Source organism: Ranitomeya imitator, chromosome 10 (genome assembly GCF_032444005.1).
Source record: "Ranitomeya imitator isolate aRanImi1 chromosome 10, aRanImi1.pri, whole genome shotgun sequence".
Taxonomy (NCBI): domain Eukaryota; kingdom Metazoa; phylum Chordata; class Amphibia; order Anura; family Dendrobatidae; genus Ranitomeya; species Ranitomeya imitator.
In genome coordinates, this window is record NC_091291.1 from 129,905,196 (window position 1) to 129,922,131 (window position 16,936).

Genomic DNA, 16,936 nt, shown 5'->3' on the forward strand with positions numbered 1-16,936 from the left:
ACACAGCAGATGAGCAATGTCCGACGACAACTCCAACCGCCTGAAATTGTCCGTCCTGTGTGACGCACTCTGCACACGAATCTCAGCGGGAACGATAAAATGGCAATACCCAGTCAATGCCCAAGGAGAGGAACACGCATCAGATCCTCCTCTGCCCGTCAGCCCCCCGCTGTCCTCCTTTCTACTGGGTTGTCATGATAGAACAATTCTGGATTATCTTTTCTCATTCGCATTATGTTGTACCTCTGTAATTCCTCCTGGACATTTATTAATAGACAACTGGGAGTTACTGCAGAAATTGTGGGGTTAAGGCACCCCTGATTATTGTGGTAGGCTTCAAGGGGTGAATGTCCAGGATAGCGACTAGCCAGCCATTAAGCATAATCCGATCAATGGGGAATCCACTCCACAGACTAGGGGTCTGCCTCAAGACACTTTAGTGTTGAGGGAAATCCAAAAGTGCTCACCGCACCGCACAGGGAAAGGTGCATACTTACAATGTTTCGGGTGTTTTACCCTTCCTCAGGTCAATATAGAATCATATAAAGAGTAGGCAGCCAATGGTCCAGGGTGGTATCCCCTGCGGTAGATCAGTACAGTAGCACCTCTTACCTTTAGACTGCTACATTGGCGCTCGTTGACCTTAGACGTCTATATTGGTGTTTTTAGACCGCAACATTGGCACTTTGTGACCTTATGCAGTGGTGCTGAATAAGGACACAGAGTACCAGTCTACCACAGGCGATACCGCCCAGGACTGTGGGCAGTCTACTGTGGGCAGTCTACTGTGGGCAGTCTCCTGTGGGCAGTCTCCTGTGGCAGGTCTTATTACTGAGGACAGACTGAACACCTTGCACTTTTAGATTCTTCTCAACCATATGGGGTGGTCTTCGGAGCAATGCTCCCCCAATATTCCTAACATACTTGTCAATTTATGCAAACATTTCTAGGAGGAATAACAGGAACGGCACAAGTAAAAATTATGAGAAAAGATGCTCCGGAATTAATGAAAAATACGAACATTTACTAAAATAGACCAGTAAGGAGGGACGACGGGTCAGGGAATGATCAAATAATAAAGCGAGGAAGGGACAGTAAAATCCCCCATGGTTTCATTGTCCGCAGTTATGGGAGGTTTAGTTTGGCCATGTGGAAAGTGCATAAAGAGCGAATAAAGGCGCCCAAAAAAACTAACATTGTGACTTTCTCTTTGAACAAAAAAAAAAAGGCACAGGATCTATAAATCCTGGAAAAATGTATAGAAATTGTAAACAATTATTTTTGTTTCTCCATCTTGTAATACCTGGTAACATCTGTCGGCTGCCGGAAGATAAACAGCTTGGTGTCTGAGCTTTCCTTCATGCGGAACATGACGTAATGCAGATTCCGGGATTTATCGTTCCAGCTGTGAAATGAGACAGAAAAAGTGGCCGTAATCCAGAGATCACCCCGAAATATGTAGCCCTAACGTAGTGCAAAACTTACAGGGACGGCAAAGAAATCAGCCGTGGAGAGGACTCCTCACTGTGAGAAAAGCAGAAAAACAGTCATTTATTCCACGCTAATTATTACAGGAGGAGGAGGAGGTGAGCTGTGACATCACCTATTGTGAATGGTGGATCCTGTGTTATCTGCTGTATATAGAGGTGTTATCAGTCATTGTACAGGAGGAGGAGGTGAGCTGTGGCATCACCTATTGTGAACGGTGGATCCTGTGTTAAGTACTGTATATGTTTAATACATATACTTTGTTGTATTCCACTGATTTACAAATATAGTAAAAAAAATAAAGCAGCAGCAGAAGTTACCTCTTGGATGCATGATATAAAGGAATACACACTCTCTGATGCACAGATTTCCCTATAATGTCCTGCGAGATAACGTACATATAAGAAAAACTCCAATGCACTGTATAAAGCTTCATTGTAAAACATAAAATAAATAATAAAAAAAAACTACAAAGATAATAAAGAAGCACAGTGTTACCGCCGGCTTTTCCAGACATTGGTCAATAACTGCCTCCATCTGTCGTTTCACAAAATGAAGTGACTTTTCAGGATAGTAAGGAAACAGCAATGGACTCTCTGCGGAAGAAAAAGGCCGACATTAAAGCTGCGCCCTTTTTGTATCATGACCTGTAATCACGGCTTATACGACGCGGCTGCATCTCTACTGCAATGTGTGCCGGACAGCGAGACATCACGTGTCCTGGGTGGAAGCTGCCAGCACCATCGTACGGGGACGAGCCTGTGGTCGCTGCAGTTTGGCGTGACCTGTACATCCCTATATACATATATATGTTTCACGGGAGAACGCAGAGATCACGATTTAACCTGTTGAAGTAAAGCTATGGCCATAATGCCGCTGCTATACTGGTTTAATGGATACCTGTAGTGAAAAAAAAATGAGTAGCCTGGTTCTTAATTCACAGACCATTTTGGTGCAATAGCCTTTTCGTGCATCGGGGCGGGACTGTGGTAGGATCTTCGCCTCTGGCATGGCCCCTGCACATTTGTAGGAGCCTCTTTTTTGAAGATTTGCGCAATTGCTGCCCGCACACATTCATGTCCTGGCTTTCTCCAGCAAAATGTCGTTGGAGGTGGTGAGTCCTCAGATCAACCTCCGGCGTTCTGCAGCAAAATGGAGCTGAAGGTGGCGAGTGGTCAGATCAACCTCCAGCGTTCTACAGCAAAATGGAGCTGGAGGTGGCGAGTGGTCAGATCAACCTCCGGCATTCTGCAGCAAAATGGAGCTGGAGGTGGCGAGTGGTCAGATCAACCTCCGGCATTCTGCAGCAAAATGGAGCTGGAGGTGGCGAGTGGTCAGATCAACCTCCGGCATTCTGCAGCAAAATGGAGCTGGAGGTGGCGAGTGGTCAGATCAACCTCCGGCATTCTGCAGCAAAATGACGTTGAAGGTGGTGAGTGGTCAGATCAACCTCCGGCGTTCTACAGCAAAATTGCACAGGAGTAGGCAAGTGATCAGATCAACCTCCGGCGGTCTACAGCAAAATGACTCCAGTGGATGCACAGGCGCAAATTGGGATCTCAGCTCAATGACGAGCACAATGGACCCCCATACAACAGTAAAAAAAAAAAAAAGTTGAATTCCAGTTTTGGGTGATTACCTTTCAGGGGAGCACTGTCCTGGAGGAAGTTAAACCACTGATTCCCTTCTGTGCTGGGGGGCGACATCAAGGTGTCATCTTCATCTTTTAAATACTAGAAGAGATTTCAGAGAGAACGGTTTCACCTTTTCACACCCTATCTCATGCCAGATCATACAATAATGGGGCTGCATCCCTCCCCTTGGACAATGGCCACTTTGTTTTCGGACTTGGAGAGCTGGCATGCACAGGAATAGGTAAACTTGGATTTAAAAGGTTTCCCAAGTGATAAAGCAAATCTCCGTTAAGTGATAAGAGTCCTACCTGTCCGACTCGCTCCACGTTGAAGTATTTGCCCTTCTGGTTATATAGATCAGGTGCCTACAACAATACACAGCAGGACTAAATATGGCACCCGGCGTATGATCAGCCATATAATGGTCACCGGGACTCACCTCATTGAAATGTTCTGTAAGGAAATCTGCCACAAAGGTGATGTCCTTCTGCGTCATCTGCACACAAATAATATATGTAGCCTCCATCCCGCAGCCATCGGGTCGCAGTCAGACGGTACCTTACCTTATTCAGCTCAGGAAGGACGTGATCTTCTGACATCCGCAACATGGCTGCAGAGACACATCGTCAGGGAGCTTTACTCAAGGGAGTGGTGATAGGACAGACATTTATGGCATATCACAAGGATACAAGTCAGAGACATTTCCTCGTCCTAAATCTTCCATTACCTGTGAGTGATGCAACAACTCGACCCCGAGCAGGGGGCCGACAGGGCAGAAAAGTCACCACCGCTCTGCTGACCCCATAACTGCAGAGTCCAGACCTCCTCTTGTATCAGCACAAACACTGCGCCCCCGCCGGGAGCTTCATGCAGCCTTACATCACCAAGCACGATGACAAGGTCCATACTGTTGGGGGGAGTCTGGTGGGAAGAACGTGGCCTGCCTCACAGACCCCGGACGTCAACCCCATTAGTCCCTATCCACTACTGTATTATCCCTGTATAAGAACGGATTATTCATCTTACCTACATACAGCCATCGAAAGAACGCCTTGAAATTTTTCATACCACTGTCTATGACTCTGAAAGAAAGTAGAAGATAATGGTCACTGCCAGCCGATAATCAGTATTAATAATGCGGATGTTGCATCCTGTCTACAACCACAAATCATTATAATCTTACATATATGTACAGGTAATTTCTAATGACACCTAATAGCAGCACATGTTATCAGACAGGCGGTGGTATGATCGATCCGATCTCATCAGTACACGTGCCACTTACTGAAGAAGCTCATTGGCTTTAAGAATGAAGGAACCGACTGACGTCACCGCATCTGCAGAAAAAAAAACAAAAAACGCAGTCATTACCGTGTAATGCATTACTGAGGGTTTTGTATTTTACATTCATCCTCTGATTATTTTTCATTTATTGCCACAATTAGGACACACAATCTCAGTTTTCACTGTCTTTATAGCTGATAGTTTTGCTGACTTCCAGGCACATCAGCTATGTGTGTCACAGAACCCGCCACAACTTCCCTCATTCTTGTGTTAGGGCCAAATAAGGTGCCTAGCATCCGTCTAAAAAGGACTATAGGACAGTCAGGTCTGTGCGACTGACTTCCCTCGTTCTCATGTTAGGGCCATATACTGTGCCTAGCATTCGGCTGAAAAGGACTATAGGACAGTCAGGTCTGTCCGCCACAACTTCCCTCATTCTCGTGCTAGAGCTGTATACTGTGCCTAGCATCCAGCTAAAAAGGACTAGAGGACAGTCAGGTCTGGCCACCAAACAGCATTCTGAGAACACTCCCCGCACCGCTGCCTGGAGAGGAGCAGCTGATTAAATCATAGCAAATCAAAATGGGTTTTCCAAAATGCCATTTTCAGTCTGCCACCAGGACTAGTGTACAGTCTGGCCGGGGGAGATATATACTAATAGGTGTATGGGCGATCGACACGGTATATACCGAGAGGTGTACGGGCGGACTACACGGTATAAACCGAGAGGTGTACGGGCGATCGACGCGGTATATACCGAGAGGTGTACGGGCGGACTACACGGTATAAACCGAGAGGTGTACGGGCGATCGACACGGTATATACCGAGAGGTTTATGGGCAGTCTACATGCTTTTGTTTAGTAATAGAAGATTATGGCCCTTATGGTGAAATATCTCATAACTAAAATGGGGGGGTTTGTATATAACAATGAAGCAGAGTTTTCTTTCGGAGTCTAATTTAGACTTGCACGCGTGAGATGAAAGTCAGCCAAGCCCCTCAACTACGGCCGACCATCTGATGTGTATGGTGGTCTCTCAACTCTCCCACAACAGGAGATGTCGGGGATAGAGAAGGATGGGGCAGTAGGAATTTCAACGCCAGATCCTTTTGTTTTCAGGGGAGATTAGATGCCACTGGCATCGGCTTATCTCAGTGATTAAGTACCTTAAGTATTTGCTAATCGCCCATCAACGCACCTTCAATTGCTCTGGCATCCAAGCCGAGCGGCTGGTATTTCTGCTTCCACAAGGCCATGCCCTTCAGCTCACTTAGGTGGTAGAGCAAAGCTTCCGAACCACTGCAAGAAGAGAAGACAAGTAAAATCACAGACACCGCAATCCCACCAGTGATTCTCATCAGCTACCGAAACACATCAGGCTCCACTAAAGTATATAGTTATCACATGTCACTTCATTTCTGCAAAAAGGAAAACTGCAGCCATAAAAAAACATAAAAAACGAAAAAAATATATATATTAAAAACACATATGTAGCATAAATATCCTGGCAGGCAGCGGAGGGGTCTGCGTTCAGCGCAGATTGCACTAATGTCTATAATAATTTTTACGTTATCAGCGCTGGTCTGAAAACTAAGATGACGACTGTACGGACTCACTACTCAGCGCTGTGTAACACTTGGACGCCCGTGAGAATGACATGAGCGGAGCTCTTACCTCTGCAGATGACTGATAACCAGTTTCTGAATAGTGGAGTATGAAGACTCAACAGACTGTCCAAGCTTCTTCAGCCCCTGATAAAAAGAAGACCTATTAGTTTTGACTGTACGTTTCGTTGATAGAGAAGAGAGGAGTAAAAACTCACCTTCACGGTCAGCTGGTTCATCAGTAGCGCCTGCAGCTCGGGACTAAAGGCCAAAAACAAAAAAGTGCAAGTATCTGACGCAAATATGTGATCTTGTTACATTAAAAATCATTAGTGAGACGTGAAAGTTGGTTCAGGCACCATCTGTTTTTCACTTATTGCATTATCACAGATAGAACAAGTACCCAATATAGTCCATGGGGCTGTTCAGATGCAGACAAAAAAAAACAAAAAACCTGAGATGTCCAATTATTATCAGACCTGGCGTAAATTATCTTGTTTCCCTGAATCTGGCATGGTTTTTCTTTTCTTCCTGCGCTTCTCCATTCTCGAGATATGGGCCCTTCTTCCCTATATAGAATGCCTTTTCCGCCAAGGGGTGTGGTCCTGAAGCACACGCCCACAAAAAAAGCGCTGAGGACCACGCCCCCTTAGCGTAATTTATTAACAGGGAAGAGGAAGTCTTATCTCAGGAACGGAGAGGCGCAGGAACAAAAGAAAAACAGCGCCCGATTCAGGAGAACAGCGACATTAACATCAGGTAACAAATGACATATTTATGACAAGTGACAGATTCTCTTTAAAGGCTCTTTTACATGGGTTGTTGCAAACTATATGGTAAAAAAGATGTGTTACTACAGTTGCATATTGGAGAATAATCGGGACAAGTCAGGCATCTTTTTTCTGTCGGAATCATACATGATAACTATGTATACTGTCAGAGGCGTGCAGTAATACAGCAGGGCCCCATACACCCCTATAGCCACTGATTATAGCTCTGTAGAGACCAGAATCTGTAAAACAGCCGTCATACAGTGGTGTAAATAAGCCCCAAGGCTTAAAAATAAAAAGTAAAAAGACAAATCACTGTATGCCAGTGCAAATATGTCAAAATATTACTAATTACCCCCCCCTCCCCCTTCAAAGCGGTGACAGATACTCCTCTTGTACCACTAGGAGATTGGGCTCTGAAGTTACCTGGCTTTACCCCAAAGCAGAAGCTGCATGAATTCGTCCTGGACAGAAGTTGTTGTATTTTTTTCCTAAAAGTATAAAAAGCATAAAGGATATTATTTATATTATGCACAACAGACACAAGGAAAAAAGTTGGAAGTAAAAGGTCATATAGAGTTAGCGTCTATGCTTAGTCTTTGTTCACTCCAGATTTTAGCCTTTATCTTAGGTGCTTGCTGGGTGCATCCTTCTGATGTACACCACTGCTGGCATACAGCAGCACATGTACACCATAGGTCTCTACACTGTTTGAAATAGACACAATTATATTTATATCATTTACAGGTTTGTTTTTTTTTGTTAAAGTCACGTTTCTTTATTTTTGTCTTACGGTATGTGCTGCTGTGGTTTTTTTCAACTAATTGTGAGGAAGAGAGAAAGAGAGAAAGAAAGAGAGAGAGAAAGAGAGAGAGCGAGAGAGAAAGAAAGAGAGAAAGAGAGAGAAAGAGAGAGAGAGAAAGAGAGACTAAAGATCCTAATAATGGTCCTGTGTCCCCCAATGAGGCGTAGGAGAAAGAGAGAGAAACAGAGACTAAAGAACCTGATACGCCATGGACTCCTATACCCTAACATAGACATGTTAGACATATCCCCTATCCTCTAAAAGGAGCCTGATATATCCTGGACCTCTATATGCCTCCCTACCCCACCCCCTATTTTTACCATATGCTTTGGCAATGCTAACATATACTTAAGGTACCTTCACACTAAACGACGCTGCAGCGATACCGACAACGATGTCGATCACTGCAGCATCGCTGTTTGGTCGCTGGAGAGCTGTCACACAGACAGTTCTCCAGCGACCAACGATGCCCGTAACCAGGGTAAACATCGGGTTACTAAGCGCAGGGCCGCGCTTAGTAACCCGATGTTTACCCTGGTTACCATCGTAAAAGTAAAAAAAAAAAAAAACACTACATACTTACCTTCGCTGTCTGTCCCCGGCGCTCTGCTTTCCTGCACTGACTGTGAGCACAGCGGCCAGAAAGCAGAGCGGTGACGTCACCGCTGTCCTTTCCGGCTGGCCGGCGCTCACAGCCAGTGCAGAGAAGCAGAGCGCCGGGGACAGACAGCGAAGGTAAGTATGTAGTGTTTTGTTTTTTTTTAACTTTTACACTGGAAACCAGGGTATACATCGGGTTACTAAGTGCGGCCCTGCACTTAGTAACCCGATGTTTACCCAGGTTACCAGTGAAGACATCGCTAAATCGGCGTCACACACGCCGATCCAGCGATGTCTGCAGGGAGTCCAGCGACGAAATAAAGTGCTGGACTTTCTGCAGCGACATCACAGCAGGATCCTGATCGCTGCTGCGTGTCAAACTGAACGATATCGCTAGCCAGGATGCTGCAACGTCACGGATCGCTAGCGATATCTTTCAGTGTGAAGGTACCTTTAGTCCTGCCAATAAAGCTCATTTGAAGAGAGAGAGAGAGAGAGAGAGAGAGAGAGAGAGAGAGAGAGAGAGAGAGATAGATAGATAGATAGATAGATAGATAGATAGATAGATAGATAGATAGATAGATAGATAGATATAGATAGATAGAAAGAAAGAAAGAAAGAAAGAAAGAAGGAAAGACCCCCTAGCCCTTAAAGCGACCATTTTACAGCACCAAAGTTTGGGTCCCCGTTGGCTTCTATGGGGTTCAGGTGGAGTTCTGGTACCCGAGCTGAACTTTGGACTAAAGTTTGGTCAAAGCTGGTGAACCTGAACTTTCACAGGTCTGCTCATCTCTAGCCTTTTACCTTTTTTGTGAATTTTTAGTGCCGAAAGTTGCACATTTTGCAAAATATAAAAAATGCTGGCGTGCATAAAATCCATTTGGGGTGGGGGCAAAACTGGAGAAAAAAAAATTCAAACTTTTCAAAAGGTTGCAAATGATGAATCAGACGAAAACATCTGGAAAGTTGAAATACACCCAAAATGGTAAACTATAATAATAAAGACAGATGAAGACAAAGTGACCTTACAAAGGCACAAATGAAAAGCAGGAGAAAAATGCAAAAACCAGATGAAGGATGAACCACACACCATGCCCGTGTATTTCACTCACACCTTTTTTTTTTTTACTTTTCTTGGGGGAAAAAATAAATAAATAAAAGCTGCATAACCTCTTTAAGTAGTCATCCCACAAGGACGATCCGCACATACCTGTACAAACTTAGTGAGTCGTGAATCCATCTGCATGAGGATTTCTTCCCAAGCTTCACACATACAAGTCAGGGATAGCTTTAAATACTGCAAACAATACAAAGAAAATGACTGTCGTAAGAAAAAAAGCAAACATGGGACGTCCCCAGCACAGAATGAGAATTCACAGCGTGCGCCGGCTTTGCTATACAGCCAACACCTATCTAAGGCTACTTTCACACTAGCGTCGGATTCCGATGCTAGCGTTTAACGTACTGCACAATGGAGGCATTTCTCCGGCGCATCCGCTGCCCCATTGTAAGGTGCGGGGAGGTGGGGGCGGAGTTCCGGCCGCGCATGCGCGGTCGGAAAAAGCGGTCCGTCAGGAGCAAAAAACGTTACATGTAGCGTTTTTTGCTCCCGACGGTCCGCAAAAGCACAACGCATCCGTCGCTCGACGGATGCGATGTGTGGCAATCCGTCGCAATGCGTCGTCAATACAAGTCTATGGGGAAAAAACGCATCCTGCAAGCACTTTTGCAGGATGCGTTTTTTCTGCAAAACGACGCATTGTGACGGATTGCAGAAATTGCTAGTGTGAAAGTAGCCTAAAACAGCAGTGATTGGAGCTGGCTCTGATCGCTGCTGCTAAACCACTTAAAGGTCTCTGACAGTAGGATTTAAGTGGGAATCTGGGGTGGGGGTCCGTTCCAATGCTCATTGCAGCCCCGTGACACAATCAAAGGGTTATCTGTGCTGAATCATGTAACCAGGTCATCTTTATTGCAAACTTGAAAAAAAAATACTGCAAAATTGCAGGATTTTTCTTTTTTTTTTTTTTTTTTAACACCATTTCACCCCATTTGGAATTTTTTTTCTGTGCTTTTTCAGTACAATGAATGAGTTAATTCAACACCATAATTCAATCCCTGCAAAATGAACAAACCCTGTATCAATGGAAAAACAAAGCAAAAAGAAAAACGTGCGTCTAAGGATATGGGGAGGAAATAAAGGAAATGCAAAAATGAAAACTGTCCATCCCCTATAAATACACTATGTGGTTACACCGAGACAGGCTAAAATCTGACAGTATCAATGACAACAACACGGTCCAGCAAACTACCTGCAGAAGAGTTGAAATGTGGGTAAACTTTCTCGCCATTCGGGTCACTTCCGGTAAATATTCGGATAGTAAACTAGTATCAAGCTAGGAAAAAAAAAAAAGAAAAAGAGACAAGAACTGATCTAAAAACTAAAATAGTTCCAGTACCCCCAGTACAAAATCTGCCCCAGTACAGAACATGTCCCCCAGTAGAGAATGCACGCCCCAGTACAGAATATGCGCCTCACCTGGAAATAGGTGATCTCGGAAGTTGTGTTTGTGGTCAGCTCAGTAATGACAGAAAGGGACTTTAAATCACTGGCCAAGCACAAGCCAAGACACGATCCAAACACCTGAAATGCAAAAGGAGGAGGACAGACATGAACCTTGCCGCAGGGAAGGGGCGCTGTCTTGTGTGCCGGATTGAGGAAAGGTGGCAAAAATGGGAACGGGGCAAACATGTTCTTTTATTTGCGTGTTTTCCCAATGATTGTTTTCTGCACGGTTCCATGTCACAGTCAATGCATGAGTCCACAAACATCCAGGATGTATGTATGGAGCATCCAGTATGAATGCCTGTGTAATAGCCCCAGAAGATAATATATGGCTATGCTGCTGTAATATAGTGCATTATACGATAAGATTAGAGATTTTACCTCTGTGATTGTCGCGATCTTGTACATGCCGTACGCGTAGATTTCAATCTCCCCCGAGACTCCACCAAGGACCAAAGCATTAAGTCTTAAGGGACAATAAAAAAAACAATATATCAAATACCAGCGATGTCTATTCTCTATACAAAGCAGATCAGAAATCTAATGGGCATCTGCAAAACCCTTCACATTTTGGGGTCTTCTTACGGAGCAGTAAGAAGCTCGTCATGTCACTCGATGACATTGATTCACAATCACTTCTGCTTCCTAACTGGACAGATTGAGCTTCCTAACCTGGAGACTTATTGTATTGTGCAAATGATCCCTTCAATTTTTTGGAGCAATGCACAACGGGCCAATGGCAAACGTCATATGGCAACGGCTAAATAAAGACCCTTCAGGTTAAAATCGCTGTCCATCAACTACAACATTTCACCTATTCTGCGAAGTGTCTGATCGCTGGCAACATGGGTCCCTGGCATGATTTGAGGAGGTCACACGTGCACTGACACTAATCATTATCGATAGGACTGGAGAAGATAGACGAGCGTTGTTCTCAATCATCTCCATCAGTCCGATCACCAATAAATAGAGCGTCGGGGTGCAGGACCTACGTTCTCGTGATCGGAGGGGCTCCCAGCAATCAGACACTTCAGAGTCCTTCTGAAGTTGCTCCACAAACCATGGAAGCAACAAAGAAGGAAGATTTATGGAAACGGTCAGTACTTTACCTACCGTACATCTCCCAAAAGCTTTATTATCTCATCAGATTTCTCTTCACTGCAACAAAAAAAAAAAGTTAGGAAAAGTTAGTGAAACTATTCACACCACATATGAACTTCTTGGGCGACTGAATCACCATGAAGTCTATTCGAACAAGAGCATTCACTATTATTAATAACTTATTACTTTATGGATTTATACATGTTATCATTGCCGCTCCAATCACGATGCAACTTCTCCCCGTGCTGGAATGAGAGCTGAAGGCAGAAGTATCTGTAGTTTGCTCAGAACAAGTTTATTTATGGGTAGGAGAATTTTGCATTTTTCTTTTATCTGGGGTTGTTTCGGCAGCATGTGCATGGATTTCTGCAAGTCTGGTTCACATCTATGTGACGGTTGCATAAACGTGCAACAAATCTGAAGCATTTTGCTTTTACTGCGTTCATTGTGCGGTAAAAAATGACTTGGCAATATGAATCTCCAGGTCAGTACTATTACAGCACTATAATATATTATATAAAATTCAGTAGTAACAAAAAATAGATATATTCAAAACTTTGCAAAAAAATATTTGATTTGTGTCACCATTGTCCGAGACCCATAACCTTGTATAATTCCTGCAATGGAGGACTTTTGCGAATGAGGGGATACCAAATTTTTATTACTTTTTTTGCATTGTGAAATAGGAGTGATAAATAAACAAATCAAAAAAGTTGTTGTTTTCTTTTCTAGACCACTCATGGTAACTTGAACCCTCAAACCTTAGATCGTTTGTCCTATAAACTGTAACACTTCAGTTGGTGTTTTGCGCCTTTTCAATCACATAGATCAATATTTAATAATGGGACAAATAATCTCACAGCCAAACAACTGGAGTGTTACATGCCAGCACTATAGTGTATATTGTGAATTTCCAAATCAATAAAGTCCAATTTTATTTTTCCCTTACCTGAATATTTTAGCTGTGGCATTGTAACTAGGGGAAAAAAAGGGTTAATTAACAGAGTGAAATTATTCAGGGGAAATGGAACATTCACATATAAAATGTGTTGCTTTCAATAACCTTTCATCTATGTGACAATGGAAAACTTATGTGTACTTGTGAAATTACCCTTAAAAAAATAAAATAAATAACAAATAAAAAAAAAACTTTTCCAAAAGTATCTTGGTATTAAACTTCCAGGTAAATGTGTACAGAGACCCCTCAGACCTGTGATAAGAACCCAGGAAATTTTTTTTTTTACTTTAGTTTAAAAGTTTTTCTTTAGAATTTTTCCTCCTCTGGTTCCAAGAGCCACAACAATTTCTTATTTTTCCCAGCGACGTAGCCGTATGAGGGCTTGTTCGGTTCTTTTTTTTTGGAGGGGAGGGAGATGAATTGTAGCTTTGAATGGCAGTTAATTTTCTCATAAAATGTACTGAAACATGGAGAAATAATTTCAAGGGGGATGAAATAGTTAAAAAAAAAAAAAAAAAAGCATTCTGCTATTTATTTAATTTTTTTATGGGGTGGTGTTTTTACAGTTGTTTATTACACGGTAAAAATGACCTGGAAACATGATTCTGCAGGTCAGTATGGTTACTGCAATACCAAACCTCCATGGTTTAAAAAATGGAGAAAAATTAAAAAAAATGAATAAATGTTGGCTTGGGTCGCCATTACAACACTATTTTTTATTGTATTTTTTTTTCTTCTCTCTAGGGGACAAACCTACAAACATCCGATTGCTTATACTATATACTGCCAAGTCTGAAATACAATAATTTTGCAGCATATAGCGAAATTCTGGTCTTCCTATGGAGCCCAGACTGTGGGTGAGCTTCACAAGAATACCAAGATGGACGCAAAGAGGTCTTCAGCGGACCCCTGGCTGCCATAGTAACCTATAGGTGCCCCACCATCGTGCTGCAGGGGCCGGTGACTTTGATGTCATTTAAATGCTGCTGTCAGATGACTAACAGCAACGATCAGAGCTCACGATGGAAAAAATACCCGTGTAAAAAAAAAAAAAAAAAAGCAGGTTCTCCTAGGATTCTCATCACCTCTGACAGTTCTGTCCCCATCTGTATGTATAGGAAAACATCTGTAAATTAGGTGGGAAGTGAGGAGGCAAACTGAACACTTGCAGAAAAGTTTTGCCATAAAGTTTGTATAAAAAAAAATATAAATCATACGTGGAAACGTAAGTACGGTAAATTACAACAACAAAAGATCTTTACTTTTTGGGCAAAGCAGGCAGCCTCGGGAGAAGCGTACTGGACTCGTCCTCTGCACTGTAAAACGACTTCAGGACACTGGGATAATATATAAAAAAAAAATCTGATATTAGAGATCACACAATAACAGCCATTAATCAGTCCTCTGCAGATCTGCAACGGTTCCCGACACCTGAATTTGGCCAAAGCGACACTTTTTGATAAGTGGGTGAATTGGTAAATGAATTGTGAGGACCCGGATGATGCCATCAGCTCGCCAGGGGATAGCTAGGCACAACCATACCAAGTAGTGTCTCTAAAGATCAGTGTGCACAGCATTTTCAGATATTGTCAAGGTTAGACATTAATGAGGCACTGTATGGATGTATGAAATGGCAGACAACATGGAGCACTAATAAATCCACAGAAAGTCATATACTTCTGCAGTTTTCACCATTTGCAATGCAAAAGTTTTTAAGCAGTTTCAATCTGAGAAACCCACCGATGAGCGTTCATACCAGCACCAGAAGTTCACAGCTTCGTACATTGCGTAATGGCTGTTGAAGTTAATGGGAGCTGAGCAACAGTATCCAAGAACGCAGTGTACACAGTGAACATCCACAGCTGTGTGCCGGGCCGCCAATTATCTTATGACCTTAGGGCCCAGTCAAACAGTCATAAATTGGACAGAGATCGGACCGCATAGAAATACATGGAGCTGTCACGCTCGGGTCAGGAGCGTTACCGCCAGTCTGTGCGCTGCACTCCGATTTATACGGCTTTAGAATAGGTCATCTATAACTTTGAGGTTACTTAAAGGGGTCGTCCAGGACGATCCGTGAACTCACCTGTTCTCCTCCGTTACTTCCATCCACTGCATGCAGGACACTGGCGTTTCCACAGAGAAAGAATGAAGGCTCTCAGGCTTTTCGACATCACAAAGCACAACCTTCCTGGTGTCAGCCAGACCAAAAGCCAAGACTTTGGGCACATGCAAAGGAACCATAAGTTAGTGTAATGAAAATTTCTTATAGTCAAGACGCGAGGATGCACTTACTTTTGCCATCGGGTCTCCATGCCAAGCACGTCACTTCTTTTCCTGTATTCTCATTAGGGGGTAGAATCCAGACCCTCTGAATATTGGCCAGTCTGTGGAGCAGCACCTGGCGAGACAAGGGGACATTAGTGTGCAAAACGTACAATTCACATATTTACCACATTGTATATTTTCTGTACTTTTACACATACGGAAACTCTACAAAACAAGATACAAAATAAGATGGAATTATTGCTGTCAGGAAAAAGGTGTTTTCACAGGGCTCCCATCTGACGGACAGATTACCGACGTGGCCATAGGACTAGGTCCTGCAAATCGATCCGACACAATCTCTACTGACCCCTGCTGCTTGTACGGGTGATATTTGGAGGCTGGAAAACCTCTAACGTTCTTTATAAAAGTTTACTAAATCATAAGCAGAAACAAGGTGACGCTGCAAACAATCAGAACGTCGTCCAATTCTAAGACTAGGTACCCACGTTGCAGAATGTTAGCAGAATTTTCCTGATCAAAACCAAACTCCCTTTGAAGGAAATCCGCTCGTGTTTTTCTCACGTTTTTTCCGGTTTGTCCCAATACAATTATATAGCAGCAAAATCGCCAAAATTCCGCAAAATTAATGAACATGCTGCGTTTTTTTTTTTTTGCGGAAAAAAAAAACGCAGCATGGGCACAACAATGCGGAATTCTATTAAAAATAATGGGATTAGTTTGGTAAGCGTTTTCACTGCGAAAAAACGTTATAAAAAACGGAATGTCTGCACACAGCCCGACACTTACCTCTCCGGCTTTGTTGACAAGTGCAATGAGATCCCTCTTGGGAGACCAAGACATAAAGATAATTTCATGGGGTAATTGCTTCTCCCCGACTTGCCTAAATGAAGGCATCGCAAAATCTGCATCTGCAAGGAGAGAAACGGCATCAGCAATGGTATTGTGGTAATGGACGGGAATTACAACCGGGTCAGAGCAAAAAGTTTCTGTTTGGTCTGAAGTCAGCACAAATGATATACATTATATGGCTTCCGCTCCTACATCCATAGACAATTAACATGGAGTCTCCCCTCTGCAGATATGACTCCCGCTCTCCTGGGAAAAATTCCTATAAGATTTTGGAGGCTCGGTGGGAATTTTTTTTCCCTTTTATCCAGAAGATCATTTGTGGGGTCAGACCCTGATGTTGGGGGGAGGCTGGGCTCACAATCTCCATTATAGGATGGGGCGGAGATCTGAGCTCTGTGCTCATGTTCTCCCCTCCATGTCTGTATAGACCTCGTGCCCTGGGCTCAATCATGGGGAGCAGAAAAGGGCGAACTCCAAAGCTGAAGCCACAGTTGTCCACAATGTCTTGTGCTGAAGTATTAAAAATTTCCTTCCCTAGAACTACAGTGGGGAAAATAAGTATTTGATACACTGCAGATTTTGCAAGTTTTCCCACCTACAAAGAATGGAGAGGTCTGTAATTTGTATCGCAGGTGCACTTCACCTGTGAGAGACAGAATCTAAAAAAAATAAAAATCACATTGTATGATTTTTATATAATTAATTAGCATTTTATTGCATGAAAAGTATTTGATACAATAGAAAAACAGAGCTTAATTTTTGGTCCAGAAACCTTTGGTTGTAATTACAGAGGTCAGACGTTTCCTGTAGTTCCTGACCAGGTTTGCACACACTGCAGCCGGGATCTTGGCCCCCTCCTCCATACAGATGTTCTCCAGATCTTTCAGGTTTCTGTCGCTGGACAACTGAGGCTACTTTCACACTAGCGTTAACTGCAATCCGTCACAATGCGTCGTTTTGCAGAAAAAAACGCATCCTGCAAAAGTGC

The 16,936-nt window shown here is 43.3% G+C and overlaps 1 protein-coding gene across 3 annotated transcripts in view; it reads right to left on the bottom strand.

The window, feature by feature from the left end:
- ANAPC4 (anaphase promoting complex subunit 4) overlaps nucleotides 1–16,936 on the bottom strand; it is a 29,759-nt gene that overhangs the window by 7,894 nt on the left and 4,929 nt on the right. For all 3 annotated transcript variants that reach the window (XM_069741288.1, XM_069741289.1, XM_069741287.1), the window contains exons 2-25: nucleotides 15,886–16,007; nucleotides 15,106–15,211; nucleotides 14,897–15,029; nucleotides 14,073–14,147; nucleotides 12,802–12,828; nucleotides 11,865–11,909; nucleotides 11,133–11,217; nucleotides 10,725–10,829; nucleotides 10,498–10,581; nucleotides 9,396–9,482; nucleotides 7,207–7,271; nucleotides 6,229–6,271; nucleotides 6,081–6,157; nucleotides 5,605–5,705; nucleotides 4,408–4,459; nucleotides 4,149–4,204; nucleotides 3,686–3,732; nucleotides 3,562–3,618; nucleotides 3,431–3,487; nucleotides 3,128–3,221; nucleotides 1,987–2,084; nucleotides 1,809–1,870; nucleotides 1,486–1,524; nucleotides 1,304–1,405 (exon numbers count right to left, since the gene is read on the bottom strand). In XM_069741288.1, the coding sequence (XP_069597389.1) occupies nucleotides 1,304–1,405; nucleotides 1,486–1,524; nucleotides 1,809–1,870; nucleotides 1,987–2,084; nucleotides 3,128–3,221; nucleotides 3,431–3,487; nucleotides 3,562–3,618; nucleotides 3,686–3,732; nucleotides 4,149–4,204; nucleotides 4,408–4,459; nucleotides 5,605–5,705; nucleotides 6,081–6,157; nucleotides 6,229–6,271; nucleotides 7,207–7,271; nucleotides 9,396–9,482; nucleotides 10,498–10,581; nucleotides 10,725–10,829; nucleotides 11,133–11,217; nucleotides 11,865–11,909; nucleotides 12,802–12,828; nucleotides 14,073–14,147; nucleotides 14,897–15,029; nucleotides 15,106–15,211; nucleotides 15,886–15,993 (1,805 nt within the window). In that variant the 5' untranslated portion in view covers nucleotides 15,994–16,007. The remainder of the gene's footprint in view (nucleotides 1–1,303; nucleotides 1,406–1,485; nucleotides 1,525–1,808; nucleotides 1,871–1,986; nucleotides 2,085–3,127; nucleotides 3,222–3,430; nucleotides 3,488–3,561; nucleotides 3,619–3,685; nucleotides 3,733–4,148; nucleotides 4,205–4,407; nucleotides 4,460–5,604; nucleotides 5,706–6,080; nucleotides 6,158–6,228; nucleotides 6,272–7,206; nucleotides 7,272–9,395; nucleotides 9,483–10,497; nucleotides 10,582–10,724; nucleotides 10,830–11,132; nucleotides 11,218–11,864; nucleotides 11,910–12,801; nucleotides 12,829–14,072; nucleotides 14,148–14,896; nucleotides 15,030–15,105; nucleotides 15,212–15,885; nucleotides 16,008–16,936) is intronic.